At 44.1% G+C, this 27,620-nt stretch overlaps 1 protein-coding gene across 1 annotated transcript; it reads right to left on the reverse strand.

Annotated features, from left to right (window-relative positions):
• Positions 1–1,195: 1,195 nt before the first annotated feature.
• Positions 1,196–26,384, reverse strand: Atic (5-aminoimidazole-4-carboxamide ribonucleotide formyltransferase/IMP cyclohydrolase). Its single transcript, XM_051154134.1, has 16 exons — positions 26,268–26,384; positions 25,915–26,041; positions 21,871–21,947; positions 20,457–20,523; positions 17,022–17,110; positions 16,471–16,622; positions 16,040–16,196; positions 12,232–12,357; positions 11,009–11,116; positions 10,154–10,239; positions 9,092–9,181; positions 7,540–7,668; positions 5,591–5,683; positions 3,396–3,578; positions 2,509–2,664; positions 1,196–1,613 (listed from the first exon to the last, which is right to left on the reverse strand). Exons 1-16 carry the CDS (start codon positions 26,284–26,286, stop codon positions 1,494–1,496), a joined length of 1,779 nt encoding a protein of 592 aa, XP_051010091.1. The 5' UTR covers positions 26,287–26,384; the 3' UTR covers positions 1,196–1,493.
• Positions 26,385–27,620: the final 1,236 nt, after the last annotated feature.

A 27,620-nucleotide genomic window follows, 5' to 3' on the forward strand; every position in this document is an offset into this window, starting at 1 on the left:
TCTGCAGAGCAGCAGGCGATCCAAGAAACCGAGGCCGAGGGATCCCTACCCTGCGAAGCTACAGGAGTTTAGTGACTATGTCTCCACTCGGTTTCAACGGGCCATTCCAAGAGCTGGAAGATGGGTCAGTGTGTAAATGATGCAGAGATGACTGTTTAAAGAGCTTCTGTGCTTGTCACAGTGGCACACACCTTTAATCCCAGCACTCAGGAGACAGAGGCAGGCAGATCTCTGATTTTGAGAACAGCCGCGTGTAGTGGATATACTCATGTTTTTGTTTTGATCCCAAGTGTGGGATGGGGAAACAGACTTGTGAGAGAACAGGTGATATTTATCCACTAGAAGATGAAGCACATCACACAAGCTGGTTTTTATCAGCTGTAACACATCTTAGTACAGACTCTGAGAGCCCAAAACAGGAGGCGGGGGCTTTTGGATCTTGGTATTGTTTGGCTGTTTGTTGCTCCACTTTGAGATGCTCCTAGACAGAACTGCACCAGAGAACGCTTTGGGGCTCCGGATTCCAGCTGCTGTTCCAGGTTCCAGCAGCAACTTTGGTGGAACTGCTGGTCTGCTGAAAGAGATCCTGCCGACTACGGCAGGGGAATCGCTCCCAGGAGCTGAGTCCAAAAAGGTCTACTTCTCCTGTTCCCATTAACCTCTTTTTCTCTATTATCTAGGGCAGGTGGGTTGGAAGGGGGGTTTAAGCCTTAAGGAACCTCAAAGTAGGTTTGAAAAAGGTTGAAGCCTACACTCTCATTTAAAGCGTGAGTGACAGGACAGCAAGAGCTACAGAGAACCCTTGTCTGGAAAAACAAAACCAAGTAACAAACACACACAAAATAGTGTTTATTTATTTATTTTTTAAATTTAGATCAGTGGAAAGAAGGCAGGCCTAACCTGCTGAGTTAACTGAATAAAGGTTACAGCTGACCATGGGTATCCTCCATGTGAACAGCCAGGACTACAAAGGCAGGGTCCCCCTACACCCCACAGAGGCTCATTCTGGCTGAAAAGCTCTAAGCTTACTCAACACCTAACACAGTTTTTAAGCGGTTTTAGGGGAAGATCATGGGCAACACTGCACCTAGGCAGTACCAGCACTGCCGGATCCTGCTAAGGATGCAGTTCCCAGGGAGGAGGCAAACAGCCAAGCTTCTCAGAGGCACGGTGATGAAAAGAGCTCCGAGGAGAGTGTCATAAGGCAGCTTGGCTTCTACGGATTACTTGCAGTTCCAGGTGTCACACGGGGACTGTCGTGAAAGCCGGGCTCCAAGAGGGAGGGGTGCTTTCAGGTTCTGCACACACAAACCTCTGTAGGTGCTGTCTTAGGCTGGGAGCCTATACCTTTCACATAAGTAAGGCCTAACTACCTAAAGCCATAGACCCAAGTATTAAGATGCAAACGATTCAGTTTTTACAAAAGTACTGTCAAAAGCCCACACTTGATTATCCACTGCACATAAGCAAACTAGGAAGTGAGGTAACTAAGATCAGTGGTGGAAGAGCCGAAGATCCGTATGAGCCAGGACGATCCCCAGTTCATCGCACGCCTCAATCACAACCTTGTCAGCAGCAGATCCAGACGGAGCGACAATGTAGGCCACACCACTCTGTGGAGGAAAACCCCAAAACCAACATTCACTTTCAAGACACAGTGACATGCATACCTTAAAACAAACAAACAAACAACTCCTCTCTAAAAAGCATAAACCAGCGGTAGGAGAGATGGCTCAATGGTTAGAGCACTGGCTGCTCTTCTAAAAAAATCCAAGTTTGGTTCCAATCACCCACATAGCAGTTCACAACCATCTTGTAACTTGAGTTCCAGGGCCTCTGATGCCCTCTTGGGCACTATGCAGGTGCACATACATACATGTATGCATGCATGCGGGCAAAAGAATCATAAAAATAAATACATCTTTTAAAAAAAGTGTAACCTAACTCAGGCAAGGCAACAGAATTTGGGTTATGCTACATCATACAGAAATGTGAAGTAAGCTGGGCCTGGTGGTGCACAGCTTTAATCCCAACACTCAAGAGGCAGAGGCAGATGGATCTTTGTGAGTTCAAGGCCAAGGCCATACAAAGAAGCCCTGTCAGCATGGTGGCACATGTCTGTAATCTCAGCACTTGGGAGGCAGAAGCAGGTGGATCTCTGTGAGTTCGAGGCTAGCCTGGTCTACAAAGAAACTCCAGGATACCCAGGACTACAAGAGAAACCCTGTCTCGAAAAATAAGAACAAAAGAGCTGGGCATGGTGGCGCACACCTTTAATCCCAGCACTCGGGAAGGAGGCAGAGGCAGGAAGAGCTTCGTGAGTTCTAGGCCAGCCTGGTCTACAAGGCAACTCTAAGTAACTTAAAACATAGGAAGCGCAATATCTTTTTTATGGTGCTGGGAATTGAAACTGCGGCCAGGCACTGACTGGTCAAGGGCTCTCTATGCATCCCCATCTGAAACAGTTTCTACAATTCTATGTCCCCAACCATACCAGGTCTCACTTACCCTTTTAGCTCGGTCTACGTTATCTCTGAAAGGAAAGAAGGCATCAGAGCTGACAGACACGCCACTCAGTTTGTCCACCCACTCCTTCTTCTCTGCCTCAGTGAGCAGGCTGGGAACTTCCTCGAACAGCGCTTTCCACTTCTCCAGGTCTTCCCCCTGGGGAGCCACAGAGGCAAGGCAAGCACAGCATCACCTTTAGCTTCATCCAATGAAAGCACAAGGCCAGAAACCACAGGGCATTTACCTGGGGCTGCTCACTAAACAACAGCACATTGGGGGTCCTGCTTTCATAAGCCCTTTGGTGAATAAAGGAAAGGTAATCTCAGATTACCAAAGAGACTAGATCTTACTTTTGTACCTCAGTTTATTCCAAACCTACCATGTTCCCGAATCTCCAAGTTAAATCTTTAACCTTATATACCTTCACCAAAGCATTTAAAACAGACTGTGCCTTCAAAGCATTGTTGTTGAGAAACAGAAAAGTACCAAAACCATACCAAGTTGCTAATGGCTTTTGTAGGAAACAGTAGAAAATGGCTCTGGTGACCAGCTATCGGGTCATGGACAGCTAAAGTCTAATAGACTGGCAGGTAGCAAGCCTCTGATCACACTGGGATATGGTGAAAAACAGTTCTCGCAGTGACAATACTATAACTTGCGGAGGAAGTATGGACCTACAAAATTAATCCAAGCTTACAACCCAGGAAGCAGACATCTGTGGTTACGGAAAGGGTGCAGCAGTGACATTGACAGGGATTAGGAAGATATTTTAAGAATTTCAGACAATTGAGGATTTCAAGAAAGTCTCTCTGCAGTAACATGGTGAAGGACTGTCATAAACAATGAATAAATCAACACGGCCCACCCAGCACTCAATCAGCCCGTACCTCACCAATGGTACCGGTCACATATTGATCAATGGCGTTAGAGATTTCTGCTCTCTTCACCCCGGTTTTAAACTTCATGGAAAGCACTCGTGGATGGTGTCGAAGCCACCAAGCATTTGCCTTATCACCTGCAAGGCGTGTGCAGTGTATCCGAGACTGCTGCCCTGCTCCGATGCCAATAACCTAAGGAACACAGACAGTACTAATAATTAATAGCAACTTTCCAAAGGATGTCGCTAGTGATGCACCCATTCCAAGTGGCTTTGCTGGCTCTTTGGAGACCCTGCTCCAGGACCAGTAGCCAGAGTCTATCAGGATTTAGTGGCTAGAACTGGCAATCGTTTAAAAAAAAAAAAAAAAAAAAAGATTTACTTATTTATTATGTATACAGTGCTCGGCCTGCATGTACACCTGCAGGCCAGAAGAGGGCACCAGATCTCATTATAGATGGTTGTGAGCCACCATGTGGTTGCTGGGAATTGAACTCAGGATCTCTGGAAGAGCAGCCAGTGCTCTTATCCTCTGAGGCATCCATCTCTCCAGTCCACTAACTGGCAGCCATGAAAATCCTGAAAGGCTCTTCTGCATCTCACACTAGTATCTCCTTGGCTCCAACAGCCATCAGGACAGGCCTATGGGCTAGGCCACTTAAAAAACACCAGAAGATAAGCTGGAGCGTGCTGCCAAAGCTGTGCAAAGCCAAGTCCACTCTCAACTTAGGAAGACACACTGGTGATGAGCTGGCTTGATGCTGCATCCCACAGTTAGAAATGTTAACTACTGGAGCTGCCCAAATGGCTCAGCAGGTAAAGGCACTGCCCTACAGGCCTGGCAACCTGCGTGTGAGCCCTGTAACCCACACAGCAGAGGCACAGAACTCTGGTGGTGCCCCGAGAGCTAACATGCATGTCATGGTGTGTCCACACCCTCATACTTCATCCCCCCTTATCACCCCTCTCCAAACAAACAAATAATAATAATAAAAAAAACCCAAAAACTAATGTTCAATACAGATAGGGCTTAATCTTTTTTTAAACACATTTTTATTGAAAAATAAAATAATTCATATTACATCTCATTTTCTATCCCATCCCCTGCATCAGATGGGGTTTAATCTTAACAATGGGGTTTTATGTACCAATAAACCCACAGCAAGCTGAAGATGTCTTAAGAAAATGTACTAAATTCACTAATCAACACTATTTAGCTCAGCACAGTCTACTTACAGTCCTAGAACATGGTCTTCAGTTTGAACAAAATCATGCAACCAGTGTCTACTTTATAACCAAGAGGTAGATGAGAGTGATGGCCCACACACCTTTAATACCTGCACCAGGGCCCAGCAGCAGGCAGATCTTTATGATTTCAAGGCCATCCTGGGCAAGGCTACATAGTAAGATGTCTCAGAACAAAACCAAAAAACCTAAAACCTATGTGGTAAGTAGCTTCATGCAATTCACACTGTACTGAAAGGAAAAAATAAAAAATAAACAAACAAACAAACAAAACCCCAAAAAATCCATATGCTCCAGTCCTGAAGTTGACATGTCCCCAGTTCCAGCTATTTTGGGTTGGGGGCTATCTATATCTGGTCTGCAGCCCTGGCCATACAACCACATAATTTGTTAAAAAGAAAAAAAAAAAGTACATTTTAAAACTGGTAAATTTTGGGGGCTGGAGAGATAGCTCAATGGTTAAGAACACTGACTACTCTTCCAGAGGTCATGAGTTCAATTCCCAGCAACCACATGGCGGCTCACAACCATCTGTACTGTGATCTGATGTTCTCTTCTGGCCTATGGGTGTACGTAGGCAGAGCACTGTATACAGGGTGGCACATCAGTCTTTCCTCCCTTGTCAATGGAAATCCTACTGGGGGTGAGGTGGGGTGGGTTGGGGTGGGTTGGGGTGGGGTGGGGTGTGTGTGTGTGCGTGCGTGCGTGTACCAGCCCACTGACCCACAGTGAGCCAGCTCACTCCCCACAAGAGTCAGGGTAACTAGCCGCAGTACTTGGCTCTGAGGCTGCTTACTTAGTTCCCACCAGTTTCTAAGTCTACTGGGGTGCTGAGTAAGTACTGACAAACCGGGAAGAGAACCGTCCACGCTGCCTAGTACCAAGGCAGGTGGGCTTTTGAATACTGTTTGGTAAAACAGCAGTGCCCGTGAGGTGAAGTAGGTCCAACAGCTTGGTTACCTGCCCGTCCTTGGCATAGCACACGGAGTTAGACTGAGTATACTTGACAGCGATGGTAGCTACAATGAGGTCTCTGAGGGCAGACTCCGGTAGCTGAAACAAGCAGGATGGTTAAGGCTTTTGTTGCAATCTCTATGGATACAGCGATGCAATATGTCCATAATACAGTTAGGTCCTTCAGTGAAAGCCAGATGGACAAGTCGTGCTGCATGCTGCCATACTTTACGCAAGACTGAAACATGTTAGCACATCTGTGACTAATGTAGTGCAGAGTCCCATGTGTCCCCCTTATACTAATCACAACCGCTCAGCAAAATGATGAGAAACACTGTATTTATTTTAAAGTGACAAATAATATTTTGGGGCCACAATATCTTTAAATAACTGAGGATATAAGATTTAGGATCAGATCTAATATTAAGATTAATTTTCATATATGTCATGCACTACTATGATGTACACACAACCAGTGCTATTTTGAAAATGTCATATTATAATAGTTTTTGCTTTGCTGAGAACATTTTTTAAAGCTATTATAAAATTTATTTTGTGCCTGGTGGCGGTGGCACACACCTTTAATTCCAGCACTCAAAAGACAGAGGCAGATGTGAGTTGCTACGATGACCTGTTTATGAAGAGACCAGTCCCCTTCCAGAAGCACACAGAAAACCCAGCCCCACAACAAACATTGACGGGCAGAGATCCAGAGAAAAACTAATAAGAAAAAAATGAGCCCAATAATTTAAGCATCTTGCAAGTGGTATGCAAGAAGAGCTGGTAAGAGAGCTGACTGGATTTCAGAAGACTGACATAATGCCAAGACAGTCCAAGGTCAGAGGACACAGAGAACGGATATGAGCAGGCACTCTGCAGAGTGGCGCTAAACCGCACACACCATCCATCACAGACATCCAAGCCCAAATGCAAATCAGCTCAGTTCTTCACAACCAGATATGCGCCATTTTGCTTCACCTGCCTCCCAGGAGCATAAGCAATTCTCTTGGGGAAAAAACACCACCTCAGAACATCTCACTCAGTAAAAAGTCCAGGCACATCAGCGGGTAAACAAGGAAACAGAGAGTGACAACCTCTGAGCACTGAAAAGCAAACCCAGCCAAAGTAGAGCCAGGAAAGTACCCTTCAAAATTGAATGCTCCAGACACACACACACACAGACAGACGGACACACACAAAGAGACAGACATACACACAAACACAGAGACACATACACACAGTCACACAGAAACACATACATACACACAGACACACATACACACAAAGAGACAGACATACACAGGCACACACACACACAGTCACACACAGACACACACACACACAGACAGACACACACCTTTCATCCATTTCCCTATTTTGTAACTTTAGACAGATTTAATTACTCTCTGTCCCAGTTATGGAATTTGTACAATGCAGAGGATAGTCTTCTCCCATAATGTACTGTGACTAAATGGAATATTGCATGTAAATAAGCAATTCTCCCTAGTTCATCATTATCCCAAGAACAGACTTCTACAAAGTCTAGACTTCTTGACAAAGAACAGAACACAGACCTTGCTCACATTAAAAACCATTATCAAGCATTGAAAAAGGAAATGACGTAGATGTCCACAGGGTATAGACTGTACTTGGGTTGTCGTGGCTTTTCACTGAAAAGAAGCAACAGCCATCAGTACAGAAAAACATCTGTAACCTAATACACGCCGTTGCAGAGACAGGACCACGCTTAGGTATGGTTGAAGATACTTATTTCTCCGTAAGGACATACACACACAAGCTTCTCAATGGTCAGGCCTACCTGACAAATCAGAGATGAGCTGGCTGCTTGCATCTCTACTAGTTACAGACAGGGATGACCTTAATAAGTGATAAGATTACATATAGTGAAGATAGACTTATCTATTAGCATCTAGCTCAGATATTTTTAAACTTACATCTTTATTCTTGGTGACAATATTGCTAAATAATGACTTGCTAATGACACCATTATTTCTTTTCTGGCTTAAACGAAGACCAAAGAGTGTTCGAACTTCATTTTCATCCGGTTTGTAGGACTGGTCCATCTAAGACACAAATTTTAAAAGTTATAAATATTTTATCTATAGTCTCAAATTTTCCACACAAAACATTTTCATTTTTGCTGGGTGTGAAGGCGCAAGCCTGTAGTGCCAGCAACTGGAAGGATGAGGCAGGAGGACCGCAGGCTAGAGACCAGCTTGTGTCACAGCATGTTCCAGGCCAGCTGGAGTGACACAGCCATACCCATGTCTCAGAAAACAGGACCAAACACTAGCACAAGGAAGATTTCACTCGAGTTAGACCCATTTTCCTAACATGAACATGTGTGATGACATCAGCTAATATAACATAATACAATGGCCAGGCACCAAAATCCCTGACCAGGATGGGCACACTATTACAGTAATTATGAGTTACCATGCCTCCACTCCTTTTCTATGGTTAGCAGATAAAACAGACTGCCTAAAGCAGGGATGAGGCACAAAATTTACTACCTATTTTCCCTTTCTTCATGAACATCTACTAAATAAATCTGGCTAACACCTGACTTACAAATTAAGAATGGTTTCGGCCTGGTGGCACATGCCCGCTACTCTCGCTATCTGGGAGGGCTGCCATAGGAGAGCTGCAAGTCCAAGGCTTTTCTCAGCTACAAAGTGAGTTAGCTCAAGGCTAGCCTGAACGATGAGTAGCAGAAGAAGGGCCGGGAGGTAACTCAGTGGCAGAGTTCCTGTCTGACATGCACGAGGAACCCAGGTTCAATTCCCAGCACAACAAAAGCAAACAAAAATAAATAGATAAAATAACATTAAATGGAAAAACATAAGAATTATAGCTTGCATCTGAAAAATACTCCTACATGTGAGATGTCACTGTCATACAACTGCAAAGATGGAAAGTTTAAAAACACCATGCCCATGAGGACATGTAGCTTGCCCTCCACCCTCTACAGGGGAGGCACAAAGTCACCAGTATATAGAGCCTGTGACCTAGGCTCTATTTCTCTCAGAACTTAGGTAAATTACATAAAGACATGGGACAGGTTTGCAAGGGTGTGAAGCGGGGTACATGAGTGTAGGAAACAAAAGGAGTGCAGATAAAAACATGGGTGGAATATGTTCTAACTATTTCTGGAAGGACAAAGAGGAAATTTAGAGTGGTCACTTTGAAACAGTAACAGTGGCGACAGGAAGGGCAGGAGGTTTCCTACAATGTAACAGCTAATAACATTTGAACAAGGAAACACATAAATAAAAAAAAATTTAAAGTTAAAAGCAACGAATCATAGACCTCAATGCACCTATATAAAAAAAAAAAAAAAAAAAAAAAGACAAAAAACAAGCAAACAAACAAGACTACAAAGAGGGATAAATCTGAAACTGTCTCTGTTAGAAAGAGATTCATAGGAAAAGGGCACAAAATAAAACCAGAGACTAAATTACTGCCTAATTTAGGAACTGCACCGACCTGTAGAACACAGTAGTTCCCATTTTTCTTTTTAGATAGTATTTTCAAGGCTTCTTCCTCATATCCTGGGGCAACAATGCCATCCGACACCTGTGAATACATTGAGTCAAATTCTTACTTTTAGAAACCAGAGAACAGCTCTGTAAGACGTAGCAATAACCAGCTGCCCTAAGTGATGCCCCAGCACCATCGACAGAAAACATTAACATTAGAACTCAAGCCTGGTATACCCACAATTACTCTTTAGGGCTGACTATTTTGCAAGCCATCCTATCATATTTTCTGTGGTTAATTTTAGTTTTGACTAAGAACAAATAGCTGAGCCTTGCAGAAGAATATTCCTATGCTATTCTCTTCATGAAGAGGGGTTGAGGCCTGCACTAGAGAGAGCATGCTCCAGCCTGGCTCAAGAAAACACAAAGCCAGGGAATCCTGGGGAGATCCCAGAGACTTGTCATCTTGCAACTAGAGACACATGTCACAGTGTCGCCATGACACATCAGTGGCATGCCAGCCCAGCATGGTTGGGATGGCATAAGACCACAGAAAGAGTCCCTGAAGTAACGAAACACTGCCATGCCACAGACCCCCTGGACCTTTTATCTCTGAGCTACTTCAACTCTTTCTGCCCGTGCCCCCCCCCCACCCCGCCCCAGCACTAACGGTGGGATGCAAGCCTGGTGCTAACTGATACGGGTTGGTCCAAAGAGCTTCAAAGCTTCTCCGTCCTAGTCGTTCAGATCTCTAAGGGCTAACAGTAAGATTTGTTATTATTTCTTCATCATGCAAGGTGGCTCTGGCTTTCAGAACACAAAGATACACCCAACAGAGGGTTTAAAACAATTAAAAACATATAATGGAAACTCCTATCAAGACAAACGTCTACCTGAAACCTTAAATCTCAAAATTAACAGTCAAAGATTTGTATTGTACACATCACCTCAGTTTCCTACGTGGCAAACAGCTGGTCCACACATTACCACTGTAGCCTACCGGTTCAGTGAGGCCTAGGAACAAGTCACTCAGTTACACATGGGTCAAAATAAATGGGCCTCTACTCACTTCTCTGGAGATAATTTTTGCAGTTGGGACATCACAAATGTCAGATAGTGCAACAAAATCACCAAATGAAGACATCCTATCGGCCCCTGTAAACGGAAGTGAAAGGGATTTGCCATAAAGCAACCTTGCATGGAAAAACTTGTGTGATCAATCTAGTGTTTCCTTTCTGATCCTTGCAGGTTCATAAACATGAGGGGTGTGGCATGCCTCTCCCAAAACGCGTTACTACAATGTGGGCATACTGTACACGCGATGTGCAAAACAAAAGAATACTATCATTTCCTGAAAGCTTACTTGTCGCACAGAGATGGTACCATCAGTCAAATAACCGGTGAGAAGGTGTTCATTAATTTTACCTTCTAAATTAGCACTTAGCTGCAAAGCAAGTGGCCTGCATCCAGCCAACACGTATTTATAGATGCAGAGAGCAGGCAGGATGCAGCCCAAGGCCACAGGTGCTCCCTTTGGCTGTAACTGACAGACTGCAGCAGGTCTCTCGAAAGCCCTGCCGTGAACCAGTACCTGCTGGTCATTACACAAGAACCTGATATTACTGAGCATGTAAAATGCAAGTCAAACCAAACTTAGTGGTTAGAATAACTATATATTTTTCTCATAATAAAAATTTAAATATTCAAAGAGCTAATCCAACATAAAATGTACTAATTTCATTTGTTTTCACATATTACATTAAAATACAAACATATACTTTTGTAAATACATTCATCTCAAGTATTAATTTAAAATGATCAAAGAATTTTAAATCCTATAAGCCGCAGGTAATACTATTTTCTTCCATTCAGGATAAAACTCTGCTTTTTCCCCTAAACAACAAGACAAAACCTCTCGTCTGACCTCTTGCTCTTGCGTAGGCAATGGCCATAGGCGTGAGTGTTGGGTAGAGGTCATGGACCATGCAGACCTTGGCCTCGTCTTCACTGAGTGGAACCCCAACAGCAGCACCTGGCAAAGAAACCCATAGTGTAGGGCCTGTGAGGCAAGGAGGAAAAGCACTGACTGGGTACCCCCTCACCATCAACGCTAAGCACTGACTGGGCACCCCCTCACCACCCAGGCTAAGTGCTGACTAGGCACCCCCTCACCACCAAGGCTAAGCATTGACTGGGCACCCCCTCACCACCAAGGCTAAGTAAGCACTGACTGGGCACCCCCTCACCACCAAGGCTAAGCACTGACTAGGCACCCCCTCACCACCATGCACACACAACATTTTTAAAAAGCCATAAAATAATAAACCTAAAAACCTCAAATTGCTGCTTTTCAATATTCACACCAAATATTTTTTTAAAGGGCTGGATGTGTATCTCAGTGGTAAAACATATTCACAGACCGGGTTTGATTCCCAACACCACAAAAAGAAATTCAAAAGGAAAACAATTTAAATTGTTTTCATTTATATTTTTCAAACTAATGTGTAGTATATTTTCTAGTACCTGTGCCAAATTAGACAGAAAGTACTCGGTGAGGCAATTAAACACCCAAAGCACAATGTCAGGGGCAGGGAGCCTTTCCCAGGCTGAAGCCTGAGCAGTGAGCAGCAAGCGAGGCCACTGCATTACTGACTCCACTCAGCTTAGTGTCACACACCATTTTTTTTCTCACTCATTTCACTTCAGCACCCAATAAATATTAACAACAATCATGTGCTAAACTGCAAGCAGACCTTGTGACATTACAGATAACTGAATTGTGAAATGAAGGAACTTATAGTAGAAGCACAAGGAAATTCGGTCAATAAAAACAGGAGCAGAATGTTATGGAGGTACAATTCCAACACGGAAAGACAGTTCTCTGGTTCTATTACATCACGTCACTTCATTTCCATTCCCAGGCTTCCAAAATTACCCTGCGAGAGCCAACAGCATAATTTCTCTGCCCCTATACTGTCACATAGTTAAGCATGTATGTTTTATGTCACTAAGTTTTATATGACTGTACTGATACTATTATCAACAGACTTGCCAAAAGCAGTCTGTGATGTCCCAGACTGTGTAACTGCTATCAAAACGTTACCAGTGCCTGAGCATTCTAGGGCATTCTGGAATGCCATGCCTCACCTGCTGGGCTGACGTGCTTGAATGAAGCCGCGGCTGGAATGTCTACTGCTTCTCTCAGTTCCCTCACCAGCTGCCAGGCGTTCAAAGCATCACACAAGTTTATGAATCCAGGGGCTCCATTGAGAACTACACATGGAAACACACACACACACACACACACATTAACAAGCAGTTTCGGTAAGGTCACATATATATGCATATTCCTTAAAAAAAAAAAAAAACATGTCAGGCCACACAACTTGCATGTGCTTTTAGCCAAAAGGCTGAGAACCAATTCTACAAAAAGTAATCAAAGGCTGGAGGAGGTGCATGGGGAGGCAGAGACAGGTGGATTGCTGTGAGTTCAAGGGCAGCCTGGTAACAGAGCAAGTCCAGGACAGCCAGGGCTGCACAGAGGAACTCTCAAGAGCCACCCCCACAAGAGGTAAATTGGTATCTACAAACACAGCAGTAACCCAACTTCAATCTTCAAAGTACACCTCTCCCCCAACACTGCAGACTAGAAATAAAACAGTAACAATGACAGCAACAATGACGAATAAGATTAATTATTTATGGAAATTACAGCGACAATATCATAAATCATAAACCTTTTCAACTAAAAAAAAAAAAAAGCCAACAACCGTGGTAAAAGTTAAAAGCGCTGTGGGAACAAGGAGTGACAGACACAGTGGTGCTTTCGTCTTTTACAGTGGACGCAGCAGAAGCGGCAGGCAGGGCCTGGTGGTGGTTGCATTTAATAGACGCAGGTAGACCTGTCCAAGTTCAAAGCCAGTCTGTCTACATAGAGTTCCAATGACAACACAGGAAGACTCGTTCTCTAAAAAGACGGCCTGACAGACCACAGCTGCCACAGAGCAGAACGGTGAGAGCTTGCAACCCCAGCACTCTCAGGGACGAGAGGGGCGATATTGAGACACTGTCTCTCAACAGGTTTTCCCCAACCAAAGCAAACCACACCATGTCCTCATGGCACTTAGATGACAGGCACAGAAGAGACAAAGTCAGGGATAAGCATTAAAGTGTAGCCAGACAGACCTTACAAGACGCATAGCAAGCAAAGCAGACGAGAGATCACTAGCTCGGCCCCCAGCCCCAGCTCCCGCCTGTGTGGGTAGCTTGGCAAATTATAAGTGAGGAGCTGAGCGAGGAAACGCTTGTGTCTAAACACTTCCAAGAACACCAGCTCCCCTTCACACATCATATTCGGAAGGGGCTAATAACTGGTTAAACAGAGCGGGAAGCATTACAGAAAAATGCTTCATCCACTAGATAGATGAAACAGGCACCGTCTCTCATCCGGTGGGAAGAAAGCAGTCATCGGCCGTACCACGCTGCACACCTCCAACTCCAGCACTCAGGAGGCAGAGCCACGACAGCCGCAAGCTCCAGGCTAGACTGGTGAGTTTCCAGGCTAGTCAGGTCGACATTAATGAGATGTCTCAAAACCAAAGAAAAGCAAAAGACAAAACAAAACAAAAACCAAACACACTCACACAATTCTATTTTTATTCTTTGCTTCAGCTTTGTTCTAGACAAACAGGCATGTACACTGTAATTACATCACTGCCAAATAGTCAAACATGAAAATGCAAAAATACTTTTTCTGTTGTAAAAATAAGTGTGTGTTTGGGAGAAATGCGTGAATGAATCTCTTGCAAGAAGCTGCTGTTTACATGCGCGGGATGTCCTCTGGCAGGAGTACTAATAATACTGTCGCATTTCGGAAGAACGAAGCGCCCATACACACACAAAGGGAACAAAAGGCGTACACAGCACAAATGAAAACGATTTTTCAGTCCTGAGGGTGGAACACAGAGCTTCCCAGGATGCAATGACACTCCAGACCTGGAAATTCTTACAAAAATGCAAAGTACACAGACTTGAAATGCAGTAAGGGTTCCTGCCTCGGGGGCTGTCACCCTAATGGGAGACCATGAGTAAAAGCTGGGTGAGGTGACAAACAGGGAGGATCAGTTACTCTGGTCTGAGGTGCTGAGATCTGAAGAAAGGCAGGCAGGTCCGTGAGAGCAGAGGGAAGGAGGCATGGGTGAGGGGTCAGTCCATGCCAAGGCCCTAGAGTGGGGGCTGCACTGTGCTGGGAGCAGAGCTAAGGGGAGGGGGTGTGCACAGGAAGCAGAGCTGAGGCAGCAGGAACAGAGGCTGCAAGGCAGGGCAGGTACTTGGTAGAGCAGGGAAGGCCAGTGAAGGGTCCTAAGCAGAGAAGCGTCACCTGAGGCCCACTACAAGACTACTCTGTTGTAGGAACAGAAAGGCCTAGGAAGGAAGCAGAAGTAGGTCAGCGTAGTATGGGAGACCCTGGATGCCTGAGGAGCTCAGGTATTGTGAGGTCCAAGATGTGCCTGTGGCCGAGTAGTGATAGAACCCGCAGACCCTTGTGTGGGAAGGGGAAGAGGAGACCATTTGAAATCCTCAAACTTCCTTCCCTGCTCTCCACGGCCCTCGGGCAGAGACAGAAAGAAAAGCAGCCAACAGGGGTTACTGTTGCTCCCCAACAGAAAAACCAGCACCAATGTGCCTTGCCTTGAGTGTGAATGAACTACCCTGGATCTCAGCATGTGGTGGCCTTGTCAGAGCTTGGGCCCCACACCTACTCTTCTGCCCTTCCCCATCTCCCTCCTCTCAGGAATAACACAGGGCCAAGAACCGAAAATACCTCTATTAACGCCATAAAAAAGCCATGTAGCAATTTCCTCCTAGGTAAAAACTCTATTTTGGTCATAGGAAGTTCCTAAAACTGATGAGATTTACTAGGCCACATAGAAGCTATATGGACTGCTAAGACTCTCGGACCAGCTGAGCCACCTACACAGGACACTCTCCAACCTGTTAAGCTGCCTGCAGATTGTGCTTTTGTGAGCTGTCACCCACGCCAGGGTAGGCTTTGGTGACACGGCTCTCTGTGAGTCCGTTCTGCTCCTATAAATTGGTGAGAGGTTTCTGTAAGTGATTACAATAAAAACCACTGGTTAGCCAAGTCTGACTTTGGTGGTATCTGTACTTTGGCCTGTCACTGGTCTTATATCTGGAGTAGACATATGTTCACACTTCCCTAGGAATAATGTCATACAGTATAAACCCAGTTTTAATTATCAGTTCAAAGAATTATTCATCATTGTCAGTTCTTTCTTTTAAATTAAAAAAAAAGTTTATTTATTATATTGTGTGTGCAAGTGTGTGGGGAATAGGAGGATGAATATGGTGCTCAGAGAACAACTCTGACCCAGGACTGAACTCCAGTGGCCAGCTAGGGCAGCAAGTGCCTCAGCCCTGAACGATCACCCCGGTCCTCAGTGTCATTTACCTTGACACTTCTATGCTGGCATTACACACGGACATTACAACTGGTCTCTTAGACCCACCAAGGAATCACTTCTTGTAGCATCTACCAAACAGACAGTGGCTCTCACCCCACTGAAACACACAGGTTTTCCTCGTCTGCTTTCTCCACTGTTTCAGCTACCAGTTACAGAAGTGGCACAGGCTCTGTCTGAGTCTTCTGGAAACCCCAGCAATCCACCTGGCCTCAAGTCTTCCAAAATACCAATGTCCCAAACGTTTTATGAAACCTCCAACTTGAGCTCTGTCTGCCACCCAGAACAGCGGTTTGCCAGGCAGTGCATGTGCTGCACCACTCTGCCATAGTGTGCGGTCGGCTGGCACCTCAATTCTGGATGGTTATAAGGCGCACTAAATAATTTAGTTCATATGCTGAGTGGGAGTAACTTCAGATACAACACAGAGAAGGCCACATTTACACAGCACAAACTTGTCATGCCTGCCTTACCTGTGAGGGGAAGCTTGGGCTTTAGCGTATACAGCTGGGCTGGAGTCTGATGGGGGTTCATCCCATACCTCAAGGGCATCTGAGAAATCCCTTTGCTGTACTGCTTCCGGAAGTAATCTGAAATCGCTTCATCATATTGTGCGGTATGAGTAAATGCCTACAGAAAGTTGCATTTTGTGAGATAGCAGGACACTTCCCAAGGATGCTTTTAGGCACACAGCCTGAGCCACCATCCCCCAAACATCCAAACGGACACTGAGCAGCAGGACTAACCATTCCGTCTTTGAATCTGACAGAATATTCCTAATATTTGGTTTCTCCATGTTTAACAGGACAGAAGGCCAAGCGATATATTAGCAGAACTGAATGGCGCTTGGACCGACACGCAAACTACACGAACACCGCTTTATAGTATGACAGAAGCACCCCACCTTCAAGGCCAAGTGGCGCCTGGTCTCCAGGGAGGTGTCCTGACTATCAGAGCCCCGCATCTCTGTAGCCACGGCTGCGTAGTCCTCTGGCTCACAAACGACTGTCACTCGAGCGTGGTTTTTGGCTGCAGCTCTCAGTAAGGTCACTCCACCTTTGAAGGACAAAACATGTTATTTTTCCATTGGCATTTTGCTATCAGTAGATGATCTCTCTTTCAAATAAAGACACTGCACAATACTTCTACCTTAATTTTTGACTTTTAAAAAACAGGGGGAGAAATAGCCCATAGAAACCTCCTCTTGTACAAAAGTAGCTTATTAAATATTTTCTAAGCTGGGTGTGGTGACACACAATCAGAATTTCTATGCTTTAGAGACTGAGGCAGGAGGACCGGTACCTGTAAAGTTCAAGGCCAGGCCAGGCAATGTAGCAAATCTCTGTCTCAAAGACATGAAACAAAACCAGAAACACTCAATAATGAAAATAAAAAAAATTTCATGAGAATTTAACCTCCACCCCTGTCAGTTTTGAAAGGTTTCTTTCACCTTACCAATATCAATTTGCTCAACAGCTGCCTCAACAGTTACATCTGGAGAAGCCACAGTCTTCACGAAGGGGTACAGGTTACAGACAACAACCCTGAAAACCAAAGGAAATTAGCTGTCATTAAAGAACTCAAGCTTTGCTACTTATAACTATTTAGGAAAAAATGTTATTACAGATGTGATCAAAACCCATGAAGATTTAAACTGTAAGCTTGTCTTTAAAAAAAAAAAAAGATTTACTTATTTATGTACTTTCTGTATGTGGCTGTTATGTCTATATGTACTTTCATACACTTAAGGGGGCATCAGATCCCATGGGACTACAGTTATAGACAGTCATGAGGCACCATGTGGGTGCTGGAAATTGAAGTCAGGACCTCTAGAAGAGCAGCCAGTGGTCTTAATCACTGAGACAGCCTTTCAGCTCAAACTTGACATTTTCAAATTCTTTTCTTAAAGACTGATTTTAGCTGTGGGTGGTGGCACATGCCTTTAATCCCAGAACTCAGGAGGCACACAGATCTCTGTGGGTTGGACACCCATGGCTCTGGTACACAGAGAAACCCTTTCTCGAAAAACCTAAAGACAAAACAAAACAAAACCTAAAAACAAAGAGTCCGATTTTGTATGTATGAAGATTTGCCTGCATGTGTGTGTACTCCTGTGTACAGTGCCCATGGAAGCCAGGAGAGGCCGTCAGATCCCCAAGGACCAGTCAGAAATTGCTGTGGGCTGCCATGAGGGTGCTGGAACCTGAACTTGGGTCCTCTACAAGAACAGCAAGTACTCTTAATCATGAGTCACCTGTCCAGCCCCAATACTTTGAAATTCTTAGAAATTATAGAAAAGAGGTCTGGAGGCTCTACACTTGCAGAGCATAGGATCACCACACGCTCTGGATGTGGGGCTCCTCCCCAGAGCCCCTCGCAAGCTTAACTCTTGGCTTCCCTTAGCTAACTATTACTATTAGATCATTAAAACGTCAAAGCTTGTTTTTTGACTGAGTGATAGTAATCCCAACATTCAGAAAATCTTAGAGTTTGAGGTCAGCCTGGGCTACATAGTTAGATCCCCACCTCGAAACAAAATATTTTAAGAAACTGAAATTATAAGAGTACAGAAAAATCTCATTTTACACTGTGATGTTTACCCAGGACACTCACATTTATACTTTTCCCCAAGAGATTGTACACGTAATAGAAACATTTAGCACTCTATGGGTAAATACTTGTTTTGCCTTCGGAGAGGTTATAAATATCCACCACAGTATGAGCCCAGCTGGTAAAAACCAGTGCAACGGGAGAGGCGAGGGCTTCCCTGTTCACTGGATCAATCCTGTTATCCAGAATCAAAACTGGACAGATAAATACATCACAAGAAAACTCTCAGGCTTTTGCCTCTAATGTAAGCAGACCCAAACGCCAGCTTGTGAGTCTAGCCAGAAGACTAGAAGAATCAGGACATCAGGACATCATCCCTGCAGGGCAGGGTTAGCTTGGTTTCTAAACTCTAACTAGGGGGCTAGCAAAATGGCTCAGTAAATTAGGGTGCTTGCTACAAAGGCTGATGACCCAAGTTTGAGACCCCAAACCCACATGGTAGAAGAAGAAAACCAACCCCTGTAGGTTGTTCTTGGACCACCACAAGCCACTACACATCAATGTATACCCCATAAATAAATTGAGACTCTTAAAAAGAAATTAATGTAATATTAATAGAAGATTAGCCACAGGATTACTTCAATGCACAAAGTGTGAAAAATTTAGTATTTATCTATAATTTTAAAAAAGACATCAGTAAATTCAGAACTGTAGATATACCTCAACATGATAAAATAAAAACCTAACATAATGCTTATGGGTATCTTAGAACCAATGCTTTCCTAAGATTCAGAAATAAGAATATCTACTCTTAACCATGTCTGTTCAATATTTTGCTGTGTTTTAGCCAAAGTAATGTATAAAGAAAATTAAAGGAAAGGCATCAGGGTTGGACAGATGTGAGATGACGTTCATACATAAGGAAAATCCTAAGCTGTTAAGAAGAAAACCTTATGATGAATGAGTCGAGCAAGGCTGCAGGACGTATGATCAATATATAAAAATCAATTGTAATAATACACATTAGCAAACAACAATCAGTACAGGAAATTAAGAAAACAATGCAATAATGACAGCATTAAGACAAATCAGACTGACACACTGAAAAAATATAAAACAATGTTGAAAGAACCTAAAAAAACAACTAATGTTTCTCAGAAAGGCAAGTACTCTCAGATCCATGAATACCAAGACCACTTGCTCTTGAGATGACAGCACATGCATCCACAGACCCTATCAAAGTCCCACTACCTTCCCCACAAGTGTTGCACACTGATCCTATACTCAAGTGAAAATGCTAAGGTCCCCGTATGACTCAAACAATCTTGTACACAAGAAACAGAGCGGGAGGACCCACAGTTCTCTACAAATTTTACTGCGAATCTACCATAGTAGTGTGTAGTGGCGCAACCATGACAGAGATCAGGGATGCCTGGACCACAATGGGGGAACGAACAGCCTTCGACAGATGATGCTAGGACAATGGGACAGTCTCATACCACAACTGAGTCAAGTTAGATCTCTGCCTCACACCTCTGCATACACAAAAACTAGGCCAGTCAACAAAGCTGGGTGTAAAATGGCACACCACTGTAATCCCAGCACTTGGGAGGCTAAGGCAGGAAGGTGGGAGTCAAATGCTGGTCTCAGCCTCATAATGAGATTCTGTCTAAATACAAACAAGGAAAACCCCAGAACCACAAACTTAACAAAATCGTAGGCAAAAACACCTTTATTACCATAGTAAGGTGTCTTGGGTATGACAGAAAAAGCAGGAACAACAAAGAAAGTGGGCATCATCAAAATTGTCAAAACTTGAGATGGTCGAACGACACCACTGAGACAGCATCAACCCACAGATCTGGAGAATCATGAGCAATCAGTAACAAAGTGAGACGGAACACTACTGGGAACAGTAGGTACAGATGGGAGACAACGTACTTAAGACCATCACACTGTATCTTTTTAACAGGCTGAAGTGTGTAATACCCAAACCACACCTCAGTAAGGCTACGACTATGTATGCTTAAAGCAAGCATTGTGCTTGTTAGTTGTATACAGTGAAATTTAAATCTTAACTTGAAAAACAAAGGTTGGGGCTAGGGGCCTAACTCAGTGTTGGACTGTTTGCTCTTAATGAAGAGGAACAACAAAACAAAGGCTGGTCTTAAGTCATAGCTTGCAAACACAAATTTGGCAAAATTAAAATGCTTGCACATATCAGATATCATAGATGAGGCAGAAGAGTGTTTATATAGTTAGGGCAGGGGAAGACACCAGGTTTAGCACTGTTTATCTTTGGTGCTTAACTCACTTAAAATTCAGCTTTAAAATTCTTACCTTATAAGGTTGAAATCAAGTCTGGCCATGTCAGCACTGTCTTCCGGAATATTGCGTGCCAAGATTCCTAATGTAACAAAGTCAAAGTTTTTAGTAGGGTCGGAAACTCAGGTCCACACTGTGTAGTCCCATCAGTCACAAGGTAGATCCTCTAGTATTCTGTTTTGAGACATCATCTCACTATGTAGTTCTTGCTGGCCTCAAACTCAAGAGATGTACCTGCCCCTGCCTCCCAAGCCCCGGGATGAAAGGCACGCACCACCACTACATAAAAGATAAGGCCTCACTATATTGCCCAGGCTGGTCTTAAACTCCTGGGCTCAAATGACCCCCCCAGTCTCAGTCTTTTAACTATTGGGATTACAGGCCTGTGCATATGGACCAAGGACCTAATATGCATAAAGATCATTACACCCAGCTAAAGAGTTCTCAAACAAATAAATCAAGACATTTAACAAGAGACACAGTGCCCTCAGGCCTGTACTCCAAGTACCTAGGTCAAGGCAGGAGGCTGATAGCAAGCCTGAGCTACACAGTAAGACCATATTTCATTAAAATAACAATTAAAAACTCACCCTTTCCCTCAATACTTAATCCTCACCCCGCTGGTGGCCCACACCTGTGATTCTAACATTCAGAAGGCCGAGTTCCAGAGTAGCATGGATACAGAGAACTCCAAGCTAGTCATGCCTCTGAGTGAGGCAGTCTCAAAACCCAAACAAGCCGATTTGCTTTTCTTACGCAAAACAACGACAACAACAAAAAACCCAAATCCAAAAAAACTGTAAAAGGAATTTTTTACATAACCTCTACCAGTCTTTCAAAGTACATTTTCATAAGCTCATGGCCTGACTGGAAATCCTTAGCTTTTCAGCCTTTTCCCCTTTCTTTTCTTGTTTCTAATTTTACGTGCATGATTGTTTGGCCTGTTTGTGGCCTATTTCCAGAGGGACATCTCCTAGGTCTAGCTCATTTTTGCTGGTGTTGCTCCGTCCTGTCCACATGCAGCCCTCCTGTCTTTCCTCCTTTCTCCTCCCCTCATTGGACCAGGACGCCTCACCCTATTCTCTGTCTTACTCAACTTTAGCTAGTTGGCTTTTATTGGCAATACAGAGAACATGGTGACATGTTTACACAAACTTGAGATGGGCTATTTAGGATAAACATCACCATGCAAAGTCCAGATTGCCACCAGATGGAAGGGTAAAGAAATCAGCATTCGAATGAACAAGGGTAAAATGCACACAGTCTACAAGAACATCATGCCAACAGAAGGTAAAGCCAACATGACGGGAGCACAGTTTTTTTAAAAAATAAAAAAAATTTTTTTTTTGAGTTTAGGACTCCTTCCTGTATCCTTTGAAGCTATTAACTATGATATCTCTGTTGTAAACAGAAGGTGTCAACCACTTACCAGCATGGACAGCAGGATGCAAAGTTTTCACACGACCCCCTAACATTTCAGGAAAGCCGGTTAGCTCAGACACATCTCTGAAAACAGAGTAATGAAACAGTTACTAAATTACCACTTTACAAGATTCAAAGCATCTCCCACCAAGTAAGTCTACTAGGCTCAGTTCAAGAGACTTTTCAAGTCCAACTTAAACAAATACATCAACACCTTAAAAGTTTTTCATTATACTGGATTTCCTAAATTTTATTTATTTTTCAAAAAAATGTTATGTTTTCTGAATTATATGTTTAAGAGAATCAATTAGATATCAAAGCACTGCCTTTATAATTTCTAGGAACTCAAGTCCTAACCTTTAATTGAAAAATAAATTGAAGGGCAGTGGTGTCACATGCCTTTACTCCCAGCAGAAGCAGAAACAGCCTGGTCTACAGAGTTGAGTCCAGGACAGCCAGGGCTACCCAGAGAAACACTGTCCTAAAAAACCAAAAGCAAGCAAGCAAACAAGCAAAAAAAGAACAAGAGATACATTCAATTGAGAATATTTATAGAGAATGTAACAAAAACACGTATCAGACAAAAACAAAAACAAGAAAACTCTTTGGACTAGAAGCATGAAGATACACATGCATATAGACCTGTATAGACAAACAAAACCACTCTGAAATCAAAAGGGAGAAAAATGAATTTAATTTTACAAGAGCTGGAAACACTACTCAGTCATGTAGCTTTTGTCTAGGACAAGTGGGGGCGTGAGCTCAATTTCTGAACAGGGGAGAAGGACATTAGTTTAACAGCTAACGGGATGGAAGTTCTTTGCTGAGTGTGGTCACACACACCTGAAATTCTAGACCTTAGGAAGCCGAGGCCACACTGTGAGATGTTTGTCATCTATACTACAAATAGAAAAACAGAAGCACAAATACAAGAAAGGAACACGAACACACACACACACACACACACACACACACACACACACACGCATGTGCGCGGCAAATAAAAAACTTTGGAGAGGAGGTTTTTTTTTTTCCTTTTTTCGTTTTTTTCAAGATAGGGTTTCTCTGTGTAGCCTCGGCTGTCCTGGACTCACTTTGTAGACCAAGCTGGCTTAGAACTCACAGAGATCCACCTGCCTCTGCCTCTCTGAGGCCTAGGATTAAAGGCCTGTGTGAGATTAAGCCATGCCCGGCTAAGGAAAGGCATTACATAAACTCCTGGTAAATAAGAAATTTAATCATTAAAAGCAATCTTACTAAGGACCAAACTTAAATATGTAGGAGATGCTTTTCAAACATCAAACAACAACAGCCTGATAGCTGGGATTGAGCAATTATTTAAAAAACCAAAATCCAAACACCTTTCACACTGAGCTAAGCATGGTGGTGCATGCCTATACAGGAGGCTGATGCAGGAGGATTGACTCAAGTCTGAAACCAGGGACTACATAGCATGACCCTGTCTCAAAAATAAAAGCCTCAAACAACAAACAAAAAATATCTTTCACATAAAAAAAAAAAAAAAAAGGTAATTAGAGAAAATTACAAAATAAGAGAAAGAGCAATATTTATATATTACACCACCAACACCCTTCGGAAAAATGTTCAATTATCAATCTTCCTGTTAAGGAGCGGGGTTTGCAAATGAGCAGTCACCACACACAGTGGAGATGACTCCATGTGTAAAGTGGTTGAGCAAGCACCAGGACTTGAAATCCTGAGCATCCCTGCTTAGCCGGGTGGGACAGAGGCAAGAGGATTTGAGGCCAGCCAGTCTAAAAGACGGAGTTCACTGGTCACCGAGGCTCATCTCACAAAAGTAAGGTTTGGCGACCGCCTCACAGCCTGACAATCTGAGCTCAATCACTGGGCTCCACATGGTGGAAGAGAACTGCAAGGTGTCCTCTCCCCTGCACGCACGCACGAACAGTAACTAAACGTGTCATAAAATATATTTTAAAATCTTGTTTTGGAATCTGTATGCAGAGCAGGCAGTCCGCTCACTGCTGTGCCTCACTAATGAAAATCTCTTCAGTTCGCTGCATGAGGCGATGGTCAACTTCCTGGGAGAAAATCTTGACCTCTCTGTTGCTATTATTTTACCAATATGGCCTAATAATGTTTTTAACCTGCTAGCAATCAATCAAGACAGACACCTGTTGTATTTTAACATAGCCTTAGTTAACCTGGGGCAGGGTATGGGATCCCTGCCCCAATCCCATGCCATCTGTTTCTAATAATTTCTATCAAGTTACCTCCCATCCGTAATCCCAAATACTTGCTAATTATCATCATCTGGGCCAAGTCTCCATCCACACTAGCCATGTCCTTCTCCTCCACCTAATCCATGAGATAGCCTCCTTCTTCCTTTTCTCTCTGGTCTCTAATCCTCCCAAATTTCTCTCTCTCTCCCCAAGCGCCCTGGAACCTTACTGACATTCACATTTGCCCTGCCCAGCTGTGATGGCCTTTTATTGGTCAAAGAGGTTAGGCTCTTAGGCAAGGTAGAGGTGGAGCAGAGAGACAGCAAGCAGTAATTAGCATCAAAAGACCTCAGACCAACCTCCACCATCTCTCAGTTAACTGCATGGCCTTGGACAAAGTATTCGTTTGTGCCTGTTCCCTTACTTATCCAATATGGACAACCAGGAAAAGATGTTAAGAGAATTGTATAAACCGAGTCTCCCACTTATCCCACGTGATCGAGCCAAGCTCTGAGTAAACCATTTAGGCCACACACACTCACTCCTTAACAGGTAACATACTTATGTTCTCAATTTTTAAAAGCTATCCATAAACCAACACTCATCCAAGGAGGCTGAAGGAGGAAGATCACAAGTTCAAGGCCAGCCTGGGCAAATGATAGACAGACACCCTGGCTCTAAATTTTAAAAGTCTCTAAAGTAAGGTGGATGCAGTGGCACACACCTGTAATCCCAGCACTCAGGAACACAGAGGCAGGCAGATGTCTGTAAGTTCAAGGCCAGCCTGGCCTACAAAGTGTGTCCAGGACAGCCAAGGCTACATAAAGAAACTCTGTCTTAGAAAAAAAAAGTTTCTACAGTTAAAAAATAAAAGATGAGCTAGGAATATGTCTCAATAGTCAATTGTATAAGGCCCTGGGGTTAATCTTCAAAATACCAACCAAAGAATAAAAATCAAAAGGCATAATTTGGGCAGGCAAAGACTGGGCAGTGGCACGGTACTATGAATGATCATCCGATAAACATTTAAACTAGGTGACGCGCAATGTAAGAAGTCCTTATACGAAATGCAATAGCCACAACGGTAGACCCTAAACCAGACCCACAGAGCTCAACCGCGCCTTACAAGGGCCTACTCGTCCTCTGTCCCTGATGCTCCTGACTTCCAGAAGAGTCACAGAGAATCTACTGAGTACAGCCATCTAATAAGTGAATGGCATCTTCTTGCGGTTTGGAGCTGTCAGATGCTCAGGGGGTTATGCACTGCTCACACAGGTAAGAGTTAGAAGAGGCGAATAATTTATTCTCTACAGGGATTATCCACAGCCCGAGAGCTGTTTGCCGTCTGATTTATCCCAGTGGGAGATGGGAGGTGTGTGGTGTTTTCCCTTTTTTACTTCGCAGTCCTTCAGGATCATCTCCTGCCATCTTTGTCAATCCCTTCCCACTGCCCCGTTAGGTGAGAAGCTTGTGAGTGAGCCAATGACTTGTACTTTCAGGTGGTTACAGGAAGAGGCAGAGTAACCAGTTAAAGCCAGGCCACTGAGAATCTGTGTTTATTTTGCGTAACAAATGGCCCACCTAAGCTAAATTCCTTGAATATAGTGACTGAGTGCTAGGGTTCTAAAACTCAAGGCTCTCTAGTTCCAACCCAACTTTTAGCCCTTACTTTTTGACCATGTGAGTTTTCCTCTTCCACAAACTGAGTAGGGGTCGTATTGGCCTCGCAGCGTTATTGAGAATAGAGGGTATTTTTCTCATAATGCATAGATTACATCTCTTCCTGGTTAATACGGCCACAACGTTTTTCTCCCTGGACTTACCTTTAACACTACCTACTGCCTTACCTGACTGCTAGGCCGGCATCCCTGATCGCTTTTGCCGTGCCTCCGGAAGCGACTAGATTCAGACCAAGAGACGCGAGGTTTTTGGCAAATTCCACGAGGCCAGTTTTGTCAGACACACTAAACAGGGCTGAAACAGAAGGCATTTCTTATTACTCGCGGGCTCTGGCACCGCGTTCTCCCGGGTCTGGGGAGGGGACTCATGGCGCCTGCAAAGGCCCAGGGCCCAGCGCTGGGGCACCCAAGTCTGCAGGCCCGGTGGAGGGCCTCCCGGGCTCGGCCAGCGGCTCGCTGCACGAGCGGGTGGCGGGACTGGTACAGGGGAGACCCCGGGCGATGCTCGGCGAGGGCCTCACCAAGCTGGCCGGGAGCCATGGCTGCTGCGGAGGGTCCCGGAGGAAGGAGGTGGACAGGCCACGTGCGCGCGCAGACAGGTCGGACCCCGCGTTTTAGGAAGCGGCGGGCTGGGCGTGGTGACCCCCCACGTGACCCGAAACCAGCCCCGCCCACTCCGCCGCCGATCTGCTCCCCCGGGCGGGAGGCGCGTCGGGGCGGGGCTACAGCTCACCGGGGATCCCGGAATCTGTACCCGCCGGCTTCCGCCTTCAGAACCCAGATCCGGGGGTGGGAGCTCCGGGTTCGCGGGTTCCTAAGGGTGCAGCCTCCCGGGAGGCGGGGCCGCGGAGCCGCAGAGGCTGGAGCACGTATTAGGGAAAACTAGCTAGAGAAATAAAACAGCCCCCAGTTGCCGGGGCGAAGTCAAGAAACAATGTGTCCAGCCTTCTAGTATTTGCTCTCCTTTTTTACAAGTTTGGGAAACAAGCGTGAGACCTACAGATGAAGTCATTGACGCCACAGTCCACAGTTGAGAGCCCCAAAGAAGTGAAATTGACTATCATTTGGGGTTTCCCTACCATATTCTAAAATGGCCTGGAATCCACATCAAGATCTCGCTTCCTTCAGGCGAGAAGAGCGATGAGTAAAGGCTACTTACTAGGAGACCTCTTCATTCATTAAAAACTGGAATAGCAAAGTTGAACACATAAACTTCTTTTCAATAAAAGTGACCCCTTTGGCACAAAATAAACACATTTTGCTCTATACGCAGCCCTATATTTAACGTTAATGTTTAATATTATTAATTTTTACCTTTAATTATGTTTTTATTTTTAATGTTCTTTAGTACAATTCTACAAAAGAGCCTAAAATTCCACAATTCTGTGAAAAGCCTAGCTTTTTATTTCCAGTCTAGGTTCCCAATCTGTGTAAAGTCCATTTTCCTATTACTTGGATGATATTTATTTCTGCTTCTTGCCTTCTCTTTCTAATAGTCCAGTCTCTTTTTATTCCTTAAAATCTCTATTGACCAGAATAAAGAGTTTCATTTTTCTGACTTCTGAACGTGTTAACTCCTTGCTCTGAACACCTCTCACACGTCTAAGAAAGATATGTTAGGCTCAATCGTAGTGTCTTCAGAATGTATTTACAATTTTAAATGGACAGAAGCAAGGTTCAAAGTCAGTAGTATGGGAAACTTCCCTGGCTAATCACATTAGATTTCTATAGGAACTAGAAAGCAGAGAAAACAGTAAACAATAAAAAAATAAACAGTGCTTAGATATTAGACATTTTCACATTGTAAATTATATATATACAATTTGGCAAATATTTATTGAGACTCTCTGCTTGACATAAAGACAGAAAGCTAT

Source organism: Acomys russatus, chromosome 12, assembly GCF_903995435.1.
Source record: "Acomys russatus chromosome 12, mAcoRus1.1, whole genome shotgun sequence".
Lineage (NCBI taxonomy): Eukaryota > Metazoa > Chordata > Mammalia > Rodentia > Muridae > Acomys > Acomys russatus.